The 21,693-nt window shown below is 39.6% G+C and overlaps 1 protein-coding gene across 2 annotated transcripts in view; it reads right to left on the bottom strand.

Annotated features, from left to right (window-relative positions):
* The window catches only part of APBA2 (amyloid beta precursor protein binding family A member 2), a 507,206-nt gene that overhangs the window by 143,116 nt on the left and 342,397 nt on the right, over positions 1 to 21,693 (bottom strand). Inside the window, exons 6-7 of one of the 2 annotated variants that reach the window (XM_089652449.1) lie at positions 17,459 to 17,604; positions 14,847 to 14,882 (exon numbers count right to left, since the gene is read on the bottom strand). In XM_089652449.1, the coding sequence (XP_089508575.1) occupies positions 14,847 to 14,882; positions 17,459 to 17,604 (182 nt within the window). The remainder of the gene's footprint in view (positions 1 to 14,846; positions 14,883 to 17,458; positions 17,605 to 21,693) is intronic. The other variant, XM_089652450.1, reaches the window with a different exon arrangement.

Raw genomic sequence — 21,693 nt, 5'->3', positions numbered from 1 at the left:
TATTCAAGACGGATGAGGGAAATCTCCCCGCTGTATCGTATTGTGATGGTGGGGGATTCCATGCCATCAGAATATACTGGCTGGCAGTGCAGCCAAGTGGCTGAATGTGCTGATTGAGTGGTAATTTTCCAAAATGCAGTTCAAGAGCAGTCAATCCTTATATCGAATGGGAGCAGCCACAGATGGATCGAGATTCATCTGGTGCTTATGTTGTGCATTGAAATCATAGTAAGCAATTTAAATAGGTAAAGGAGTAGAATTTTAAGAGTTGCCACTACTGAGAACCCTCCTCCTCATTGCTGGCTCCCACTATCTCCTCTTCAGGCTGTGTCATTGACAGCATTTCACTGTCCACATCATCTGGGGAGAAGACCATCAGAAATAATGCTGGGTGGCTTCTTCCATCCCCTCTACTGTCTCTAGCAAAACAAATACACTCTAGCCACTGCAATGATGTTGCAAGAACTATGAAGAAGATTTCAGGCTGCCCTGAATAAAGTCAGTAAAAAATGCAGCAGCTACAAGAAAAGCTGATAAAATAATTATAAAAATTATAAATATATTTATATATATAAATACATTATAAAAAAGTTGTAGATGTGCTTTAATTAATCAAAAGACAGAAATTTGGTAGAACCACCTTTGGCTGTAATTACAGCTTTAAATCTTTGGTTTTCACCTCTCGATTCTGCAGTTTTGCCTATTCTTTATGATAGAATTGCTTTAGCTCTGTCAAGCGAAATGGGAACTGCTGGTGAACAGCAATTTTGTTTTGCCACAGATTCTCTATTAGGCTGAGGTCTAGGCTTTGACGATGATATTGTAAGATTTTCAACTTATGGGTTTTAACTCACTCTGGTGTAGCTGGCTGTTAGATTAGAGTCATTGTTATTTTGAAGGGTGAAATTCTCAGCCCCATTTTCAAGTCTCTCACAGATCAAAACATGCTTTTCCACTAGAACAGCCCTGTATTTGGCTTCATCTATCTTGTCCTCAACCCTGGCTGGTTTCTCTGCCCCTGCTGATGACAACTATTGAAAACTACATTGGAGTAGCTTAAGAACCCACTGGCCTGGAAAGCTGTTTTCCCCAAGGAAAGCCTAGGTTGTTAACAGGAAAAGTAGGAAAAAAGAAAAAAATATATAAAATGTGATCACGTCTGAGGGGGAAGGGTATGAATATTTTTGGAAAGCATGGTATACTGGCCACTGCCAATGGTATTTATAATAATAAATACCTAAAGACTGGGCCTCCATTTCATTGAGATGACAATAATTTTTCTAGGGAATCTTTAACTCCCTCTTACCCATGTAAACTCTGTCTGACCTTATACAAGCTGTTTAAACACACTCCCTCACTGCGCCATGTAACATTGTACTAAAGATATACACTAACCGGCCACTTTATTAGGTACACCTTGCTAGTACTAAGATAAGATCCACCCACCATTACCAGCCTAAACCGTTGATAAAAGGCAGGATGGATCCATGCTTTCATGTTGTTTACATTAAATACTGATCCTACCATCTGAATGACGCCCATTCTCCTCTGACATCAACAAGGTATTTTTGTCCACACAACTGCAGCTCACTGGATATTTTCTCTTTTTCTGACCATTCTCTGTAAACCCTAGAGATGGTTGTGCATGAAAATCCCAGTAGATTAGCAGTTTTTTCAAAACTCATATCAGCCCATCTGGCACCAACAACCATACCACATTCAAAGTCACTTAAATCCCATTTCTTCCTCATTCTGATGTTCAGTTTGAACTTCAGCAAGTCTTCCTCACCACGTCTGCATGCCTAAATACATTCAGTTCCAGGCTGATTAGTAGTTTGTGTTGCCATGCAATTGAACAGGTGTACCTAATAAAGTGGCTGGGAAATGTAGACAAGGTAAACTGTAGATACTTTATGATTACATTACTCCTGCTCTGCTGTTTATCCCATATGTTGCAAAGCTTAATCCACTAAAGTGATTTTTGATTGGAAACACCATGTTACGGCCCTGCCCATTGCCACTCATTATTAGATCAATTGTTAGCAGAAAATATTGGTATTACAATATTTAGTTTTCTTAACTGTTCAAAACATAATATAGACATAAGGCTTAATTCACAACACATAGACTTCATGCAATAATCCCCTGGGCACATGCTGGAAAATGGTGGACCTGGGGCTTCGCGCTGTGAACTTCCTGAATACTGGGGAATACAAGGGGTTTAAATAATCAATTTACTAGTTTACATTCTGAAGGAAAAAAATGCTAATACACTTAAAAATATACAAATGTACAAAATGTTTTTTTAAAAATGGGAGTAAAGAAGAGTCAGTCGCTGGTTTTCTCTCTATTGCATAATAACACCATGCAATCTCGATTCAGGCAGCCGGTGGCACCTGAGTCTCCTTTTCATATATTCAGTTATTTCAGTTCTTAGTAATGCTAAAAGAAGCCTTGTTTACAACACTTAAAGAGTCATCATGGCAGTGACCCATGTCTTATCAAAGGACTTAAAGTGGTTGCAAAGGCTGTTATTTTTTTTATTAAAATAACATACATGTTATACTCTCCTGCTCTGTGCAATGGTATTGCACAGAACAGCTCCACACCTCCTTCTTTAGTGTCCCTCACAGGTGACCATGGCTCCTCTTCTTCTGTGTTTTCCCCTACAGCAAGCACCTGCTATGGGTGCAGACACGAAGCTCTATCCTGAGCCAGGCTGTTTGTATTTACTTACACACACAGCTCGACTCTCCCCACTCCCTGCTCTCTGCTCACAAGATTTGACTTACAGCAGCAGGAGCCAATGACTCCCAGTGCTCTCAGCCAAGCTTGTAAAATTGGGGAGAGAGGGGAAAAGATTGGCAGATGGACACATCACTAGATTAATAAAGGACTCATAAGTATTTAGGGGGAGTGGAAAGGACTCATAAGTATTTAGCAAGTGGCAAATTGCTTTTACCTTAATGCAGGGAATACATTAGGGTAAAAAATATCTTACTTTTAGAACCACTTCAAGCTGCATAAAGATGGATTGAAATCTGGCTGGTTCAGCAGGGACCAAACGAATTTCAGTTCATGTGCAGCTGCTCCTACTCAACAGAAGTCAATTTAATGATCGACTTCTGTTGAATGGGCTCACTGGGACATTTTTCTCAATCAGCAGCTGCTGATTTCACTGTAAGAAAAGTGAGAATGTGCAAGTATTCTGTAGTGCCCCAAAAAAAGTGTTTGTGTTAGTTTTCAAACTGTTACTGTATGTATTCTTGACTACCACCTCCAAACTTAGACTCAGGCTGTATATGAAAAATAAGCCTTAAGAATAAGCCCCACGCCCTCAATGTTAGGTCCTGCCTCTGGCATTAAAGTGTCATAAGCTAGTACTACAGTGGCTCCGCAGTACCTTGGCATTTACGGTAATAGTTGAATGACAGGGGGTGGGACTTAGCAGAGTAAGGAGTGGAAATTTTTAACTTGAGGCTGTACCCAGGATCCAAGGAGGCTTCTAAGGGATGGATTTGAATCATTACTTCAGAAATGCTTTAAGCCATGTCTGGTTGAGTTAAATAGTGACATATGAGGGCTCCTGCTGAATTGGTAAGCGGAAACATCTTATTAAGGGGAAAACAAAACAAAAAAAATAAAATTACAACAATTAGAAGAAAAAAGCTGCAACTAACCAGCCATGTTCACCACTTTGAAAAGTTGAAGTTTTTGTTTCAACCCCTTCGCAAAACACCCCTCTTGATAAACATGTCTTAAAGCGATACCAAACGTTCATTTTTTTTTCTTTGTAAAATAACAAACATGTCTATACTTACCTGCTGTGTGCAATGGTTTTGCACAGAGCAGACTGAATTCTCCTCTTCTCTGGTCCCCCGCAGGCTCTCCTGGCTCCTCCTTTCTGTCGGGTACCCCCACAGCAAGCAGCTTGCTATGAGGACACCCACTGCTCCCTGTGTCCATTAACACATGGAGCCGTAGCTTGGCCCCACCCCCTTCTCTCCTCCAATAAGGAGGCAGAGACCCGGGACAGCCGAGGCTGTCGTGAATATGGCTGGATCTTGATGGGGCTCAGGTAAATATTGAGTTGGCTGGGGGCACTGCAGCACACAAAAGGTTTTTTTACCTTCATACATAGAATGCATGAAGGTAAAAAACCTCAAGCCTTTACAACTACTTTAGGTACATGTATGTGTAAATAAGTCTCTTTGGCAGTAAGCAGCAAATAAGAAATATTCTAAACTAAAGCACTATGAAATCTTCACTGGAATTTATTGAAATGATTATTTTACATTTCTTGATAAATCAAATAAAGCCAAAGAAAATACAATTTACAAAGAAGAATGCTTAAAAAAAACCATGATTTCATCTATTGAAAAATATACCTTATAGATACAGACCAGAAGAACAAGAAATCTATCTGGTGTGAAAGGGGCATCATTTGAACATGGCACTGTCTTTTGATCTATTTGCTGTCAGGCAGAAGACTTGTGAGGCACACAAAAAAATGACAGTTCAACTGAAGTCATAGTGACACACACATTTTTTTCTCTATTAAGAAGTCATGTAGTACATTCCTGCATTAATTTACAACACATGATCAGACAAACACACTGGAATGAAAATGCACTCCCGATTTTGTGTTATCTGCTGGGATGGTGGTACAGCACACACAATCAATATGTACTGGTGTATACAGGTCATATTAGGCATCCTAGACAATATATAAGCAGGACTTTACAGTTATTAGTGAGAAGTCAAGGAAATCAAGCTGTGCGTAAATAATAGAACCACTGGTATGTACGTCATTTAGTGATATTTATAATCAAAACCTGTAACTCAATTTCTAGCATTATGCAGACTGCATCTCATTGTATACAATGCTATCATGACTGCTATAGGGGCAATATTGTTCTATGCATAAATGCAAAAAAGTGGAGACATGCAACCAATGTATAAATGGATATGTAGCAGTGTGTCCATTTACTTACTATGCTTAGATGCAGGCACAGGACTGTACTGTATGTACCTACTGGGGTTTGTGGCACCTTGCTTTTTTTATAATATGGTTTAGTAAGCGCACCTGAAATTGCATCTAATGAATGTGAATATCAGTGTCTTAACATTTGCGATTTGCTGCAGTGTGATTTCTAAAAGCAGTTCTTGCATTACTTTTTCTGCAGTTTTGTTGCGATTTCACATACATAGAATATAATGGAAATCGCACTGAAAATTTAAAGAAATCGTTGAAAATCTTCAATCAATCAAGTATCAATAAAGTTTTCAGAAATCGCTCCCGAAATCGTGCTGAAATTGCACACAAATTGCACGATATTTAATTGCAACGGTGTGTCCGGTGACTAAGAGTTAAGAGTTGTGTAACACAATTATGGGGCAGCAAGTTGCCCAAGGGGTTAGAAAGGTGTTAAGGCTGCCAACTCCTGGGTGTTCATGGCTCTTCCCCCTTGTGGTGGGCTATAAATACAAGTGGAGGTAGCCTATCAAGAGCTGTTGGGCCTTCCACATGGAAATGTACAAGAGGAATGCTGAAGAATGTAGTTCTGCTTTGAACACGTGGCCCCCTTTTTGTTATTACCAAGTTGGGGTGTCAGAAAGTGGATTCACTCTCAATAGACTTTGCTCTGCGGATTCTAAATGGCACTAAAGAATGAGCTGAGCAGCCTGAGCAAGGAAGAATGGGGTTATGTTCCACAAGATTGTTATATTTAACTGTAAACTGCACCAACTTTCATTAAAGTTCTAGTTTTATTCAAGATAATGCCTGTTCTGAAGTTCCTAGGAAAAGGGGTGCATGTAAGTTGTACAAAAGAACAGGGCTTGTAACGGGATGAAGAGGAGTTAAAGAGAGGACACTAACACAGGTTAACAAGTGGTGAAGTCTAAAAAGCAAAAGGCTAACAAAAAGGCTATATTGCCATTGCCAGGAGTAACTAGAGGAGTGTTGGATGATATAACTGCCAGTTGGTGGGAAAATAGTGTGACCTGGCAGAGATGATGGAGAGCTCAAGTAGCGAGGTGGTTTCTGAGCATAACCCCCTCCTTAGCGATCAGTGCCCCATACATGGGAACAACATTGCGCCACACAGCCCCTGTGGATCTAGCCTGTATGTCACAGGGAAGAGGAAGAGGATAGGTGATAGGTCTCATGTGGCCACAGGGAGTGGTTTGACCTGAGGCTAGGCTGGATGAGCAGGATACAGGCTTAGCGGTATCCTCTCACAAGTGCCGTACCAGATGGGAAAGGCCTGTGTGCCATCAGGAGAGTGTGATTCACTGTGCTGTTCATTTTACATTGTTTGAGAAAACAAATACATGCCACCCTAATGCTGATTTCACATGAACGTGGTCTCCGTTCTGGGATACACTATGGTATCCCCAGTGTGTAGTATGTACAATAAAAGCAATTTATTAAGAATAAAATTACAATCACATATCAAAATAATCCACAGGCATTAATGATAAACAGCGGGGATGCAGCTCCCACATCACTTCCGGTTCTCCCAGCACCCTGGCTCCGTCTACACGCAGATCATCATGAACACGTGACTTCCTCAGTAGTACCCTAATTTTATTCTTAATAAATTGTTTTTATTATACATACTACACTATGGGGATACCATTTCTTTACGCATGAGTATACCTCAGGAAGGGGAGTGCATTTCTTAAAGGGCCAGACATCAGGAATAAAGTGTGCCAATCAATGATATCTGGATGGAAAGCCACAACTGAAGGGAGTCTAGAAGGAAATGATTTAAAGACCCCCACTAAAGTGGAACAAGCGATATTGACCTGTAAAAGGACAAGCCAAATAGTGGAGGTGAGCACAGTATTCAACAGTGGTGGATACATGGTGTGTTTGTACACAATAATATAGGATGAGGTGCATGCTCATCACGGAAGGGGATAAATAGCAGCACAATTAGTGACGGAAGATATATCAAGCATATTTCATTGACTGTGGACATTATATAAAACATTTATGTGGTTTTTGGTTTAAGTTTGATTAAGAGATCACTGTTTATTTGATGTCACTGTATATCTGATTATAAGGATTGGTGCACGAATCATATGATTAGGGAGGAGCAACCATTTTCTATATATGTTTATATATAATTTTTGATTTTTTAATTTCTAAGTGATGTTGAGCATCAACTTACACTTTTCTCCTCTAGCAAGAGTAAAAAGATAAGTTTTTTCTTTTTCTCAATTCAAGAGAAGAAAACAACACAGGGGTGGGCTGTTCAGTGACTGATCACTATGATAGCTAATCAGAGACTATTACAGTAATCAAGTGATGAAGAACCGGGCTTCCTGATCGTCTGTGCAAGACCCAAAACTGTCAGTGAGAGCTTGGGCTCTGTGTTGGAAGTGTGTTCTCAGCACCAACACAGTGGCACATATATGCGGCCCCACAGATAAAAATCCACTTCCGTGAAGCCATATATACAGTCATGGCCGAAATTGTTGGCACCCTTGATATTTTTCCTGAAAATCATGTATTTCTCACGAAACGTATTGCATTAACACATGTTTTGCTATACACATGTTTATTCCCTTTGTGTGTATTGGGACAAAACAAAAAAAGGGAGGAAAGAAAGCAAATTCGACATAATGTCACACAAACCTCCAAAAATGGGCTGGACAAAAGTATTGGCACCCTTTCACAACTGCGGATAAATAAGAATGTTACAAGCATGTGATGCTCCTGTAAACTCACCTGGGGCAAGTAACAGGTGTGGGCAATATAGAAATCACACCTGAAAGCAGATAAAAAGGAGAGACGTTCACTTAACCTTTGCATTGTGTGTCTGTCTGTGCCACACTAAGCATGGACAACAGAAAGAGGAGACGAGAACTGTCTGAGGACCTGAGAACCAAAATTGTGGCAAAATATCAACAATCTCAAGGTTACAAGTCCATCTCCAGAGAACTAGATTTGCCTTTGTCCACAGTGCGCAACATTATCAAGAAGTTTGCAACCCATGGCACTGTAGCTAATCTCCCTGGTCGTGGACGGATGAGGAAAATTGATGAAAGATTGCAACGCAGAATAGTCCGGATGGTGGATAAGCAGCCCCAAACATGTTCCAAAGACATTCAAGCTGTCCTGCAGGCTCAGGGAGCATCAGTGTCAGCGCGAACTATCCGTCGACATTTAAATGAAATGAAACGCTATGGCAGGAGACCCAGGAGGACCCCACTGCTGACACAGAGACATAAAAAAGCAAGACTACAGTTTGCCAAAATGTACTTGAGTAAGCCAAAAGCCTTCTGGGAAAACGTCTTGTGGACAGATGAGACCAAGATAGAGCTTTTCGGTAAAGCACATCATTCTACTGTTTACCGAAAACGGAATGAGGCCTACAAAGAACAAAACACAGTACCTACGGTAAAATATGGTGGAGGTTCAATGATGTTTTGGGGTTGTTTTGCTGCCTCTGGCACTGGGTGCCTTGACTGTGTGCAAGGCATCATGAAATCTGAGGATTACCAAAGGATTTTGGGTCGCACTGTAGGGCCCAGTGTCAGAAAGCTGGGTTTGCGTCCAAGATCCTGGGTCTTCCAGCAGGACAATGACCCCAAACATACGTCAAAAAGCACTCAGAAATGGATGGCAAAGAAGCGCTGGAGAGTTCTGAAGTGGCCAGCAATGAGCCCAGATCTAAATCCCATTGAACACCTGTGGAGAGATCTTAAAATTGCTGTTGGGAAAAGGTGTCCTTCCAATAAGAGAGACCTGGAGCTGTTTGCAAAGGAAGAGTGGTCCAAAATTCCGGGTGAGAGGTGTCAGAAGCTTATTGATGGTTATAGGAAGCGACTGATTTCAGTTATGTTTTCCAAAGGGTGTGCAACCAAATATTAAGTTAAGGGTGCCAATACTTTTGTCCAGCCCATTTTTGGGGTTTTGTGTGACATTATGTCATATTTGCTTTTCTGCCTCTGTTTTATATTTGTTCCAATACATACAAAGGGAATAAACATGTGTATAGCAAAACATGTGTTAATGCAATACCTTTTTTGTGTGAAATACTTGATTTTCAGGAAAAATATCAAGGGTGCCAACAATTTCGGCCATGACTGTATATATATATATATATATATATATATATATTTCTCTTACTCAAATTACTATTGTTAACCTGTTGCACAGTATCTTGCCTGGAGATCCTTCCAATAACAGCACTTCTTTTTAGGCTGACAGTACTAGGCAGCTGAATCACAATTAGTAGCAATGTTGCTAGCCTGCCATGCATACGCCTTCAGTTAGCTGTCGAGATGCCTATAAGGTCTGTAAAGGCATGTGCTCCCTGACCAAAAGCCCATTGGCCATCTGAAAAAGGGTACACAGCAGGCTGACAACACTGCTGCTAATTTACGAGCCACTGGCTTAGTGGTGTCAGTCTGAAACAGGAAATGCTGTTACTGGCAGAATCTCCAAGTAGGAAACTGTGCAACACATAACATAAAAATATGCTTAAGAAAACTGTTTACAGTGAGGCATTATGCCAAACATGCTGTAAAATAGATTTTTTTTTTGTACATATACTTTAATAGAAAAGATGTGATAACAAAGCATTGCATGTATTCCAATTTTATAACAATGGATATTATAAAGTAACATTTTACCTAGGATCAAACGCAAATCTAAAGTAAAGAAACTATCAGAAGTGTAATCATATTTCACAGGCATGCTAAATGTGTCTCAATTATTTTTTAATTATAGTAACTTATTATAAATATACTATATTGCCAAAACTGTTAGGACACCCCTCCAAATCATTGGATTCAGGTGTTCCAATCACCTCCATAGCCACAGGCGTATAAAATCAAGCACCTAGGCATGCAGACTGCTTCTACAAACATTTGTGAAAGAATGGGTAGCTCTCTGCAGGTTAGTGATAGGTTGCCACCTTTGCAATAAGTCCATCCATGAACTTTCCTTGCTACTAAATATTCAACAGTCAACTGTTAGTGGTATTATAACAAAATGGACGTAACTGGGAACAACAGCAACTCAACCACGAAGTGGTAAGCCAAGTAAAATGACACAGCGGGGTCAGTGCATGCTGGAGCACACAGTGCGCAAGTTGCCAACTGTCTGCAGAGTCAATAGCTAAAGACCTCCAAACTTCATGTGAAATCTGATGGACGTGTCTGGGTTGGCGATTGCCAGGAGAACGATACTTGCCTGACTGCATTGTGCCAAGTGTAAAGTTTGTTGGAGGGGGGATTATGGTGTGGGGTTGTTTTTCAGGGGTTGGGCTTGGCCCCTTAGTTCCAGTGAAAGGAACTCTTAAGGCGGCAGCATACCAAGACATTTTGAACAAATTCATGCTCCCAACTTTGTGGGAACAGTTTGTGGATGGCCCCTTCCTGTTCCAACATGACTGTGCACCAATGCACAAAGCAAGTGAGTGAGTTTGGGGTGGAGGAACTTGAATGGCCTGACCTCAACCTGATAGAACACCTTTGGGATGAATTAGAGTGGAGAGAGAGACAGGCCTTCTATTCCAACATGACCTCACAAATGCACTTCTGGAAGAATGGTCAAACATTCTCATAGACACACTCCTAAACCTTGTGGACAGCCTTTCCAGAAGAGTTGAAGCTGTTATAGCTGCAAAGGGTGGGCCACCTCAATATTGAACCCTACGAACTAAGACTGGGATGCCAATAAAGTTCATGTGTGTGTAAAGGCAGGTGTTCCAATACTTTTGGCAATATAGTGTAGATTGACTTCATTTTCCACAATCTACAGTAAATGGGGCTGTGTTGTATATTATTACAGGACAAACATCATTTCCAATTATGGTGAAGAAGGATCACCTTCAACACTGATTAAACTAGCAAAGCCGTTCATAATTTACACAGTAACTAAAACCTATCAAAGCCCCTTATATCATACCAAGTGCAAACCACAGGACAAACAAATACTGTAGTATATTATTTTTGCAATTAAGAATATTATATATATAGCCAAAACATTTTTACATTTTGGATAGAAATGAAAATAGTTAGAATCTCCGCCATTTTTTTTTCTGTCCTAGGAGATTTCCCTTTACATTCTGTCCCAAAGCCGCAATGAGAAATGAGTGGAAATCTCCACAAAACAAGGAGAATTACCTATAAGATAACTGCCATTAGAATAGGTGTCCCAAATTTAAAATTGTTCTTCTATTCCTGTTTTGGAGACAGGGGCTCTAATCTTTCCCCACTCCGATCAAAAGTAGGGGAAAAAGGTTTACAATATATATATATATATATATATATATACAGTCATGGCCGAAATTGTTGGCACCCTTGATATTTCTCCAGGAAATCATGTATTTCTCACGAAACGTATTGCATTAACACATGTTTTGCTATACACATGTTTATTCCCTTTGTGTGTATTGGGACAAAACAAAAAAAGGGAGGAAAGAAAGCAAATTCGACATAATGTCACACAAACCTCCAAAAATGGGCTGGACAAAAGTATTGGCACCCTTTCACAACTGCGGATAAATAAGAATGTTACAAGCATGTGATGCTCCTGTAAACTCACCTGGGGCAAGTAACAGGTGTGGGCAATATAGAAATCACACCTGAAAGCAGATAAAAAGGAGAGACGTTCACTTAACCTTTGCATTGTGTGTCTGTCTGTGCCACACTAAGCATGGACAACAGAAAGAGGAGACGAGAACTGTCTGAGGACCTGAGAACCAAAATTGTGGCAAAATATCAACAATCTCAAGGTTACAAGTCCATCTCCAGAGAACTAGATTTGCCTTTGTCCACAGTGCGCAACATTATCAAGAAGTTTGCAACCCATGGCACTGTAGCTAATCTCCCTGGTCGTGGACGGATGAGGAAAATTGATGAAAGATTGCAACGCAGAATAGTCCGGATGGTGGATAAGCAGCCCCAAACATGTTCCAAAGACATTCAAGCTGTCCTGCAGGCTCAGGGAGCATCAGTGTCAGCGCGAACTATCCGTCGACATTTAAATGAAATGAAACGCTATGGCAGGAGACCCAGGAGGACCCCACTGCTGACACAGAGACATAAAAAAGCAAGACTACAGTTTGCCAAAATGTACTTGAGTAAGCCAAAAGCCTTCTGGGAAAACGTCTTGTGGACAGATGAGACCAAGATAGAGCTTTTCGGTAAAGCACATCATTCTACTGTTTACCGAAAACGGAATGAGGCCTACAAAGAACAAAACACAGTACCTACGGTAAAATATGGTGGAGGTTCAATGATGTTTTGGGGTTGTTTTGCTGCCTCTGGCACTGGGTGCCTTGACTGTGTGCAAGGCATCATGAAATCTGAGGATTACCAAAGGATTTTGGGTCGCACTGTAGGGCCCAGTGTCAGAAAGCTGGGTTTGCGTCCAAGATCCTGGGTCTTCCAGCAGGACAATGACCCCAAACATACGTCAAAAAGCACTCAGAAATGGATGGCAAAGAAGCGCTGGAGAGTTCTGAAGTGGCCAGCAATGAGCCCAGATCTAAATCCCATTGAACACCTGTGGAGAGATCTTAAAATTGCTGTTGGGAAAAGGTGTCCTTCCAATAAGAGAGACCTGGAGCTGTTTGCAAAGGAAGAGTGGTCCAAAATTCTGGGTGAGAGGTGTCAGAAGCTTATTGATGGTTATAGGAAGCGACTGATTTCAGTTATGTTTTCCAAAGGGTGTGCAACCAAATATTAAGTTAAGGGTGCCAATACTTTTGTCCAGCCCATTTTTGGGGTTTTGTGTGACATTATGTCATATTTGCTTTTCTGCCTCTGTTTTATATTTGTTCCAATACATACAAAGGGAATAAACATGTGTATAGCAAAACATGTGTTAATGCAATACCTTTTTTGTGTGAAATACTTGATTTTCAGGAAAAATATCAAGGGTGCCAACAATTTCGGCCATGACTGTATATACAGTATTTTAAACTTATGATACTGAGTAGATAGCAATTCTCAGTCCAATACTTAGTTGTAAAGAGAAAGATTGCTGGTTTAGCTCCATTTCTCCAATTCCCTATGACATGTAACAAAAACGGAAGGGGTCCCCATGTGTGGGGAAATAGTCTTGAACCATCACCAATTATTAGTTTCTCAGTGCATGTGTGTGCTTATACAAGGAAACTACCAGGCAAGCTTCCATGTCTGGTTATCCCCAATGTTCTAGTAAGCACTTCCTATAAGGAACTCATGCACAAAGGGCATTTTTGCAGCCACTTTTAGGGGCGTCAGGCGTTTTTTGTTTTTTTTTTACTGCTTCCAAACGGCCCTCCATGTTTTCCTATGTGTCCATGCACACATAGACTTTTAGAAGCTTTTAGTAGCAGTAGCGTTTACCAGCAGGAAAAAACCCAGGGCCAGTGCGTCCAGAAGCAGCAGCATCTAAACACACCTAAATGTGTGTTAAGGCTAGGTGCGTTTAGTGCTTGAGTGTTAATTAATTTCAATGGCCAGAATAAATTAATATTCTGGCCAATTAAATTAATTAATGCCCAAGTGCCTGACACTTGTAATCACGCCTAAAAGATTGTAAAAGCATTAGATACTTTTACAAGCATCAGGCATGTTTTCTGCAAAAACACTGCTGTCAGGAGAAAGCCGTCTAAGAGAGGTTTTTTGTTTTTAACGCCCTGTGTGCATGAGGCCTAAGTATCTCTATATATCTTACTTGTGCTCCCTGATTTATGCCTATATTCTTCGCTGCCCTTTTTATGCTAGGCATGCATCCTCTAACACCAATGTTGCTCCATTTTCAAAATGGAGCTGCTAGTGTGCTCCCTCCTCATAGTAATAGGCTGCTGATTGTAGCCTATCATTTGCAGTCACAATCATGGAAACATTTGCCTGGACAAAGCAAAAATGAAAAACAATTTTAAGGCTATAGAATGGAAATGCCTACTACTGGCAAAAGAACAGTGCCAAGACTTGTACTGGCAAAAAAGCTGTGACTAAAATAATTTCAACTGATCTGACTGGCTATCAAGAAAAAAACCCCAAAATGATCCTATCAATAACTAAGACATGCTATTAATGTAAAAAAAAAAATTGTATGTTTTATTAAGTCACAAAACCACCTATGTCAATTGGCCTACCTATTTACTTTTACATCTTTCTATTTGTATTATATTTGTTTTAAGTGTTAAGGTTGTTGCACAGTTTACATACTTTATCTCATACTGGGTGTCATACATATTATTATAAAGGCATTTACTCATAACCTATACAATGGAAAAAAATTCTAGCAATGATTTTAAATTGTTTTAAGGGATGGACATGTGTGTTTATGTGTATATTAGAAGATTTTGTAGCTTAATGAAATAGATATGTATCAAATTTACATTGGAATTGTGACTTGCTTTTTGATAGGATACTTTTGTTTTTTTTTCTCTTGATAATTATTGAGAGTCTTGAAATGTGGCCTACACACCTAGTAGTCCTTTAAATACTGTGTTATTCAAACTTTTGCTAACTGAACTGGCTGTCATAATCTGAAACCTGATTGGATAGTGTGTGTTATAGCACTCTGGACATCATCATTGCGCTTGCACTACCTTACTGAATGAGCTCAACTAAATTATCCAAGGGGTACATGTATTTGGGTAAAAAAATGTCAATTATAGCATGTCAAAATGTTTTAATTATTGCCCTACAGTAAAGTTAATATCACTACTTTAGCATGATATGACACATGCAATGATAAACACCAATGGTTTTATTAGCCAGATGATATAGTATGACAGCAAAAATTAATGACTTGTGGCTTTGATGTAATGAAAAAAAGCAACGCAATGGATTTCATTACAACTATGAAACACTCCACACACCGCTTTTTTCTTGATTTTAGCAGCCTTCTGCATCCTCTGAGTAGATAGCAGCACATGTCAGAAAGAATAAGAGAGTGTGAACAGAGAGAGAGAGAAAGAAAGAAAGAAAAAAGTAATCTATTAGCTTACACTTCAAAGAATTTGACAAGGAAGCCCACACAAAGATCATCTGTTATGTTGCTAAAATTGTGAAAACACCAAAACCATTTCATCCTGCATGACTTTATATAGCTCTGACATTACAAGCACACTGTTAACACTCTTGTCAATGTAAGCAAAGGTTACAAACTGCTGCACAAGACTCGCATTGTAGCGAAATAATTTTTTTTTTTTCAGGAGTGGGAGAGAGAGAGAAAGTGACTCTCCCTGACCTTGTAACCACGGTTTTACTGGTACCACACCCCTAAGGAAAATATGTTGAAAAAACCCTAACCAGAAAAGCTAATGGGGCTTTAAAGGTACCATACCATACCAATGAAAGTGAATTGAATAAATATAGGAACAGTACATAAAATTGAACACCTTTTATTAGGTTAAAAAAACACCCATAGGTGGAGCAAATTCATCAGACATAGACATAGAAAACCATTAAAAAAAAATACAGAAAGTGAGACCCGGCCACAGTAAATTGTTGCTGATGTCCTAGACGCAGACGGCGTAATGGGTATCAGCTGCAAAAAACAGCAGCCATAGCCTTAGAACAAATAGGCTAAACTGTGCAAATAGTGGATAAGATGGTACATGGCTATCAATGGAAACAGATAATTGTATTAATGTTGATATAGGACACCTATCCGGATAGTATCATAGGTGTTGATGAAAGAATAAACATGTAGTTTCCACTTGAAACCATGAAAAGGTACTTTGTTTTAGGATTCCAAAGCTTTTGTGGGACAGAGCCCACTTCTTCAGGGAACAAAACAAAACATAAATTCCTACAATAAACCAAAACAGAACCAAAAACATATAATCAATATGTGATCATATAAAATTATGCAAAACAAAACTAAATAAACAAATTAACAGCAATTACCAGTTGATGATACCAGCACAATCTCAGACAGCTCCTGTAAGATATGGGTCAATCATATCTGGATGGACAGAGAGGGGCCTCCAAAAACCATAAATAATGATCATCGATCAAGAAAGAATTCAAGTCCAAGACTTGTAAAAAACAGAGTCGTCATTTTAGGGGATCACAAAATACAGTTTATCAGAAAAAGGAATAACAAAAAACTGTATTTTATAAGTTGTTGTTATATGGTTGTTGGAGGCCCCTCTCTGTCCATCCTGATATGATTGACCCATATATTGCAGGAGCTGTCTGAGATTGTGCTGGTATCATCAACTGGTAATTGCTGTTAATTTGTTTATTTAGTTTTGACAGAACACCTTTGTTCCAGGTCACTGACTCACAAAATACTGAAGCCTGAGAATCAACATGACAGCCATGGCAACTATTATTATCAGCAGGTGGTCAGCCCACAAACTTTCCATAGCACAAGGCTCTTTTTAAGCTGGCTATACACCCCTGGTGCCCAAACTGTGGCCCTCAGACCTCCGCAGCTTGTAGTGGAAGCATTGTTTAGGGTAAAAGCATTGATCTTTGCTAGCCTCAAGTAACATATTTCTAGTTTTAGAATGTCTTCTGTAGGGTATCTCCAGCCAAAAATGTAGCATTTCCACACTTTATAACCCTCCGTTCCTCTACAAAGTATGCAGTTTCTGACAGTCCTCTCAAGCATTACATATTTTGATCATTATGTGTGGTCCTTTTCTGATGTCAGGGGCCGCATTTGAGGCCCCCCTGACAGGGGGATTACCACCTCCCCCCCGCACCTGCCAGAATACACCGGCCATTGGCTGCAAGTGCTGATCGAATGCTGATTTTCCAGCTATACCACCTTTTTGAGGAATAGAGAAGAGTACATACATACCGCAAGTCGGACAGTTCCTGCTGGACTGGCCAACTTTTGGTAGGTGTGGTGTGTATCCAGCTTAAAACCAAAGCTATTTATGGCTTTACAGATATTTGATAATTAAGGGAAGCATGTGAGCAAATGTACATATAAGTTAGTTGTTAATACTCACTTGACTTTTAAAAGTGCAGACTTCAGGGCTGTCATTTTGATTCTTGCTTCACTACCTAGTGAATCCAGTTTCAGAAATTTAAAATACAAAGTGATTTTAAAGTATTTTTTTTTTTTTAGTAACAACCATGTTATATTTACCTGCTCTGTGCAATGACTTTGCACAAAGCAGCCCCGATTCTCCCCTTCTGGGGTCCTCCACTGGTGCTCTGATCTTTTCCTCTTCTCTCTGTGCCACCATAGGAATCTGCTTGTTATGGCGTCACATGTGCAGACACCCTAATATATACCATACAGTACACCAACTTCCATTTGGCAAACTACTGTCATCCTCAAATTACCTCCACGCACATAAGCAGCGCCATTTGTATAACAAAAAATCTGCTAATTTTACCTTTAAGGTAAAAATCTATTATCAGTGTATCCATATGTCAACTGTGCAAATTGTGGTTCTTGTAAGGTAAATAATAACCGGACACCACACTCAGTATATTATACTGTAAAGAATCTTTGCCGCCTTACCTTCACACGGCTAACGGCTTCCTGGGCTTGCATCATTCTGATGTTTTTTGATGGATTTCGTTCTGACAATAGCTGAGTAGAACCCAAGAAATTGGCTGCAAAAATGATTCCATCAATAAGATCTTCTGGCTCACATGGTCCAGGAACTAGAATAAAAACCCTGAAGTTTAGTAAAATGAATGAAATGACTAATCAATAAATGAATATACAGTTAGCTAAAGATACACTATATTGCCAAAAGTATTGGGACTCCGGCCTTTACACGCACTTGAACTTTAATGGCATCCCAGTATTAGTCCGTAGGGTTTGCAACTATAACAGCTTCAACTCTTCTGGGAAGGCTGTCCACAAGGTTTAGGAGTGTGTCTATGGCAATGTTTGATCATTCTTCCAGAAGCGCATTTGTGAGGTCAGGCACTGATGTCAGACGAGAAGGCCTGGCTCAGTCTCCACTCTAATTCACCCCAAAGGTGTTCTATCCGGTTGCTGTCAGGCCTCTGTGTAGGTCAGTTAATAGGAAACTTAAAGAATTGGGATTTTATAGGTGCTGATACCTACTCTATGACAACCATATTTAATAAAACAAATTACTTTTATTATGCAATTAATTTAAAAATATTTGTGGGATATTACATATTCCTATAGATTAAGATCAAAAATTCTGAGACAACAACATCACATTAACCACTGCTCCACCTCTGAGAAGAGGTTGTAGGGAGGAGGCAAGAAAACACACTGCCCTGTCTAATCGCCCATGCGCCCACCTACACTTCTGTGAGAACGCTATATGATGTATGATTTATGTTCTTTCATCTTTGACATATAAGTTCATATATATATATAAATATATATATACACACACACACACACACACACACTAACCTTCTCCCTTTCACGGACTAGCACATTTTGGCAAACAATATCTGACATTAAATGCCCATGTGGGAGGGAAAGTGCATGATGGGGGTTGTGATATTAAGGATATTAATGTGATGTTTTTGTCTTAGAATCTTTGTTCTTAATCTATGGGAATATGTAATATACCACAAATATTTTTGAATTAATTGCATAATAAAAATAATTTGTTTTATTAAATATCGTCATTTCTCTGAGCGAAGGTATCAGCACCTATAAAATCCCAATTCTTTAAGTTTTCTTTTGACTGTTTTTTCATATTTAAGGATGTGGTGGCTGAATGTACTAACCAGACCTAATTTTGTTCACTCTGTGCAGGCCAGTCAAGTTCCTCCATCCAAAACTTGCTCATCCATGTCTTTATGGACTTTGCTTTGTGCACTGGTGAGCAGTTATGTTGGAACAGGAAGGGGATATCTCCAAACTGTTTCCACAACGTTAAGAGCATGAAATTGTCCAAAATGTCTTGGTATGCAGACGCCTTAAGAGTTCCCTTCACTGGAACTAAGGGTCAAGCCCAACCCCTGAAAAACAACCCCAAACCATAATCCCCCTCCACCAAAGTTTACACTTGGCACAGTGCAGTTGGGCAAGTACTGCTCTCCTGGCAACCGCAAACCCAGACATGTCCATCGGATTGCCAGACAGAGAAGCGTGATTCTTCACTCCAGAGAACACATCTCCATTGCTCTAGAGTCCAGTGGCGGTGTGCTTTACACCACTGCATCTGATACGTTGCATTGCACTTGGTGATGTAAGGCTTGGATGCAGCTGTTTGGCTATGGAAACCCATTCCATGAAGCTCTCTACGCATTGTTGTTATACTAATCTGAAGGCCACAGGAAGTTTGGAGGTCTTTAGTTATTGACTCTGCAGACAGTTGGCGACTTCTGTGCACTGTGCGCTTCAGCATGCGCTGATTCCGCTCTGTCATTTTAAGTGGCCTTCCACTTCGTGACTGAGTTGCTGTTGTTCCCAGTTAATTCCACTTTGTTATAATACCACTAACAGTTGACCGTGGAATATTTAGTAGCAAGGTAATTTCATGGATGGACTTGCACAGGTGGCAACCTATTACGGTATCATGCTTGAATTCACAGAGCTCCTGAGAGCGACCCATTCTTTCACAAATGTTTGTAGAAGCAGTCTGCATTCCTAGGTGCTTGATTTTATACACATGTGGCCATGGAGGTGATTGGAACACCTGAATCCAAATATTTGGAGGGATGTCCTAATACTTATGGCAATATAGTGTAGAAGGTGGTCAGACACATACATTCAGATTGGCATATATGTTTAGCCTTAGGGAGGAGGGAAAGGAAAGAATGTTTAGATACTTCCAACTAAAATAAAAGCAATCATCCAATTTGGAAAATCAATTCTTTCCATAAGAAATCTCAGCTGGAGATATTTGTCAAGGTCACAAGTTATAGACATGCTGGCCAATACAACTCTATCCAGTCTGTGGGACATGGCTGATCCTATATCTTTAAACGCTTTAAAAATCTTTTTTTTTTATTTAATGGGGGGGGGGTTTAAAAGCATGAGGAAAGGTTAGAACTAGCATCAGGTTTTTATTGCTGTCTATGTTTCCATTGGGAAGACTGACCCTATCTATTGGTCTGGTGATCATTATCTCTGTGACAAAAATAAATGAGAAATGTTACAGTTTTTACCAAAACAGGAAGCAAAGGTACATTTTCCAATGTGGACATCTATCCCTAATGGAATAGATGTCCCCTATGTACGGATTTCCTCTCACTTCTTTTTGGTCTCCAGGACAGAAAGTGAAGGGTAATCTTAAAATAGCAATGTAAATAAATTGGCAGGTGTATTCAAAAAGTAAAAAAAAGAAAAAAAAAATGTTTGCGCTATATACACACTTTAAGGCTAAGCCCACAGAAGATTGCTCAACATCTATGTCATGCAGGTACAGTTCTGCTCAAGCTGTAAAACTTTTCCATCAGGAGAGGCAAATGAAATCAATAGGATGTCATGGCTCAAACTCTGAATGCATTGTGAGCAATATAAGGACTCACAAATTGCCTTTTGGACCTGTTAGCTTGGCTTTGTAAATGTAGTCTGATAAAGCATTCATGACACTATCAGCAGTAATACGCTTGGCATTTTTTAAAGCACACCCAGTATAAACAGTAAGCCTTTGCTCATGTACACAGTTAAAATGTCTTGTCTCAATAACTGTCTTAATAAATAAATTTTCAGTGTCATTAATATACATATGTATTATTAATGCAAATTGAATGCGTGATGACAATATAAGTATGTAGTCAATCCCCAAGCATTATCTTGTTGTCTTTAAACAAACAAAATATATTACTCAGATTCAAGAACTCTCCTCCTGTATGTATCCAATTAGACGTATCATTTATGGTACCTAGTGAATTCACGTGGCAAATGTTGCCCTTTTAAATTACCTGGCCCCACACACCAATTAGATGTTGTAGCTATTTTCCAAGACAGCACCATTTATTTTATTAATATTTTACAACACACACAGCACTGTACAGTTTTCAGTTTAATTCATTCTTTTGGGTAACAAAATTAAAGGACCAACCTACCCACCATCCCATCCCCCCATTTATTTACAGTGTAGGTGCATTAAGGAACACCCCCCTTTCACTTTTCCTTCATTTGACACAGAAAAAAAAAATGTTGATGGTCCTTGGATCACAGGATTAGCTACTGCAAGAAATACTGGTTTCTGAAATGCTTTACACAAGCATTTCGTTTTGAAGATATACGTAAAATTAACATGGCATTCCGCACTAGTACCGCATAGGAGACAGACAGGCAATGAATGCTGAATGTGCATTTCAGTTAAAAATATCAGTTATATAACTTACACGATAGGTTATGTATGTAGCACCTGACTAACACACTCATTTTGCTTAGCTATTCAAATGCAACTCAAAGTCAGCCTTGCGCACCAAATGGTTATTGTTAATTTGAGTTTGAAAGGTCATTTGGTACATGCAAAAAGACATATGCTTGACTGCAGACACAAAGCCAAAAGCAGCATGGATTCTCCGTATCTCATGACTTTCAGCTGGGAACCTGTTCTTGTCCATTGAATCCTTTCTTTTTCTAAATTTGTTGCTTAATGCTAAAAATGCTACAAGATTTTTATTGCTAGATCATCGAAATGTCAAACTACAAAATGGTGTAGGAGCGAGACGGTTTTCAGCTGATTTCCTATGGCTGCTGAGCATTAAGACTTCTTCTTACCTGTATTTTCCCTTAAATTATCTTGCTTAGACAGGACATTAGACTATAGCAGTGTCTATCATTCTGTTCCCCTA

This window comes from Staurois parvus, unplaced genomic scaffold (genome assembly GCF_062004578.1).
Source record: "Staurois parvus isolate SC_StPar_1 unplaced genomic scaffold, SC_StPar_1.0 ptg000682l, whole genome shotgun sequence".
Classification (NCBI taxonomy): Eukaryota; Metazoa; Chordata; class Amphibia; order Anura; family Ranidae; genus Staurois; species Staurois parvus.
The sequence above is the reverse complement of the archived record's forward strand: the minus strand, read 5'-3'. Positions and strand labels throughout refer to the sequence as shown.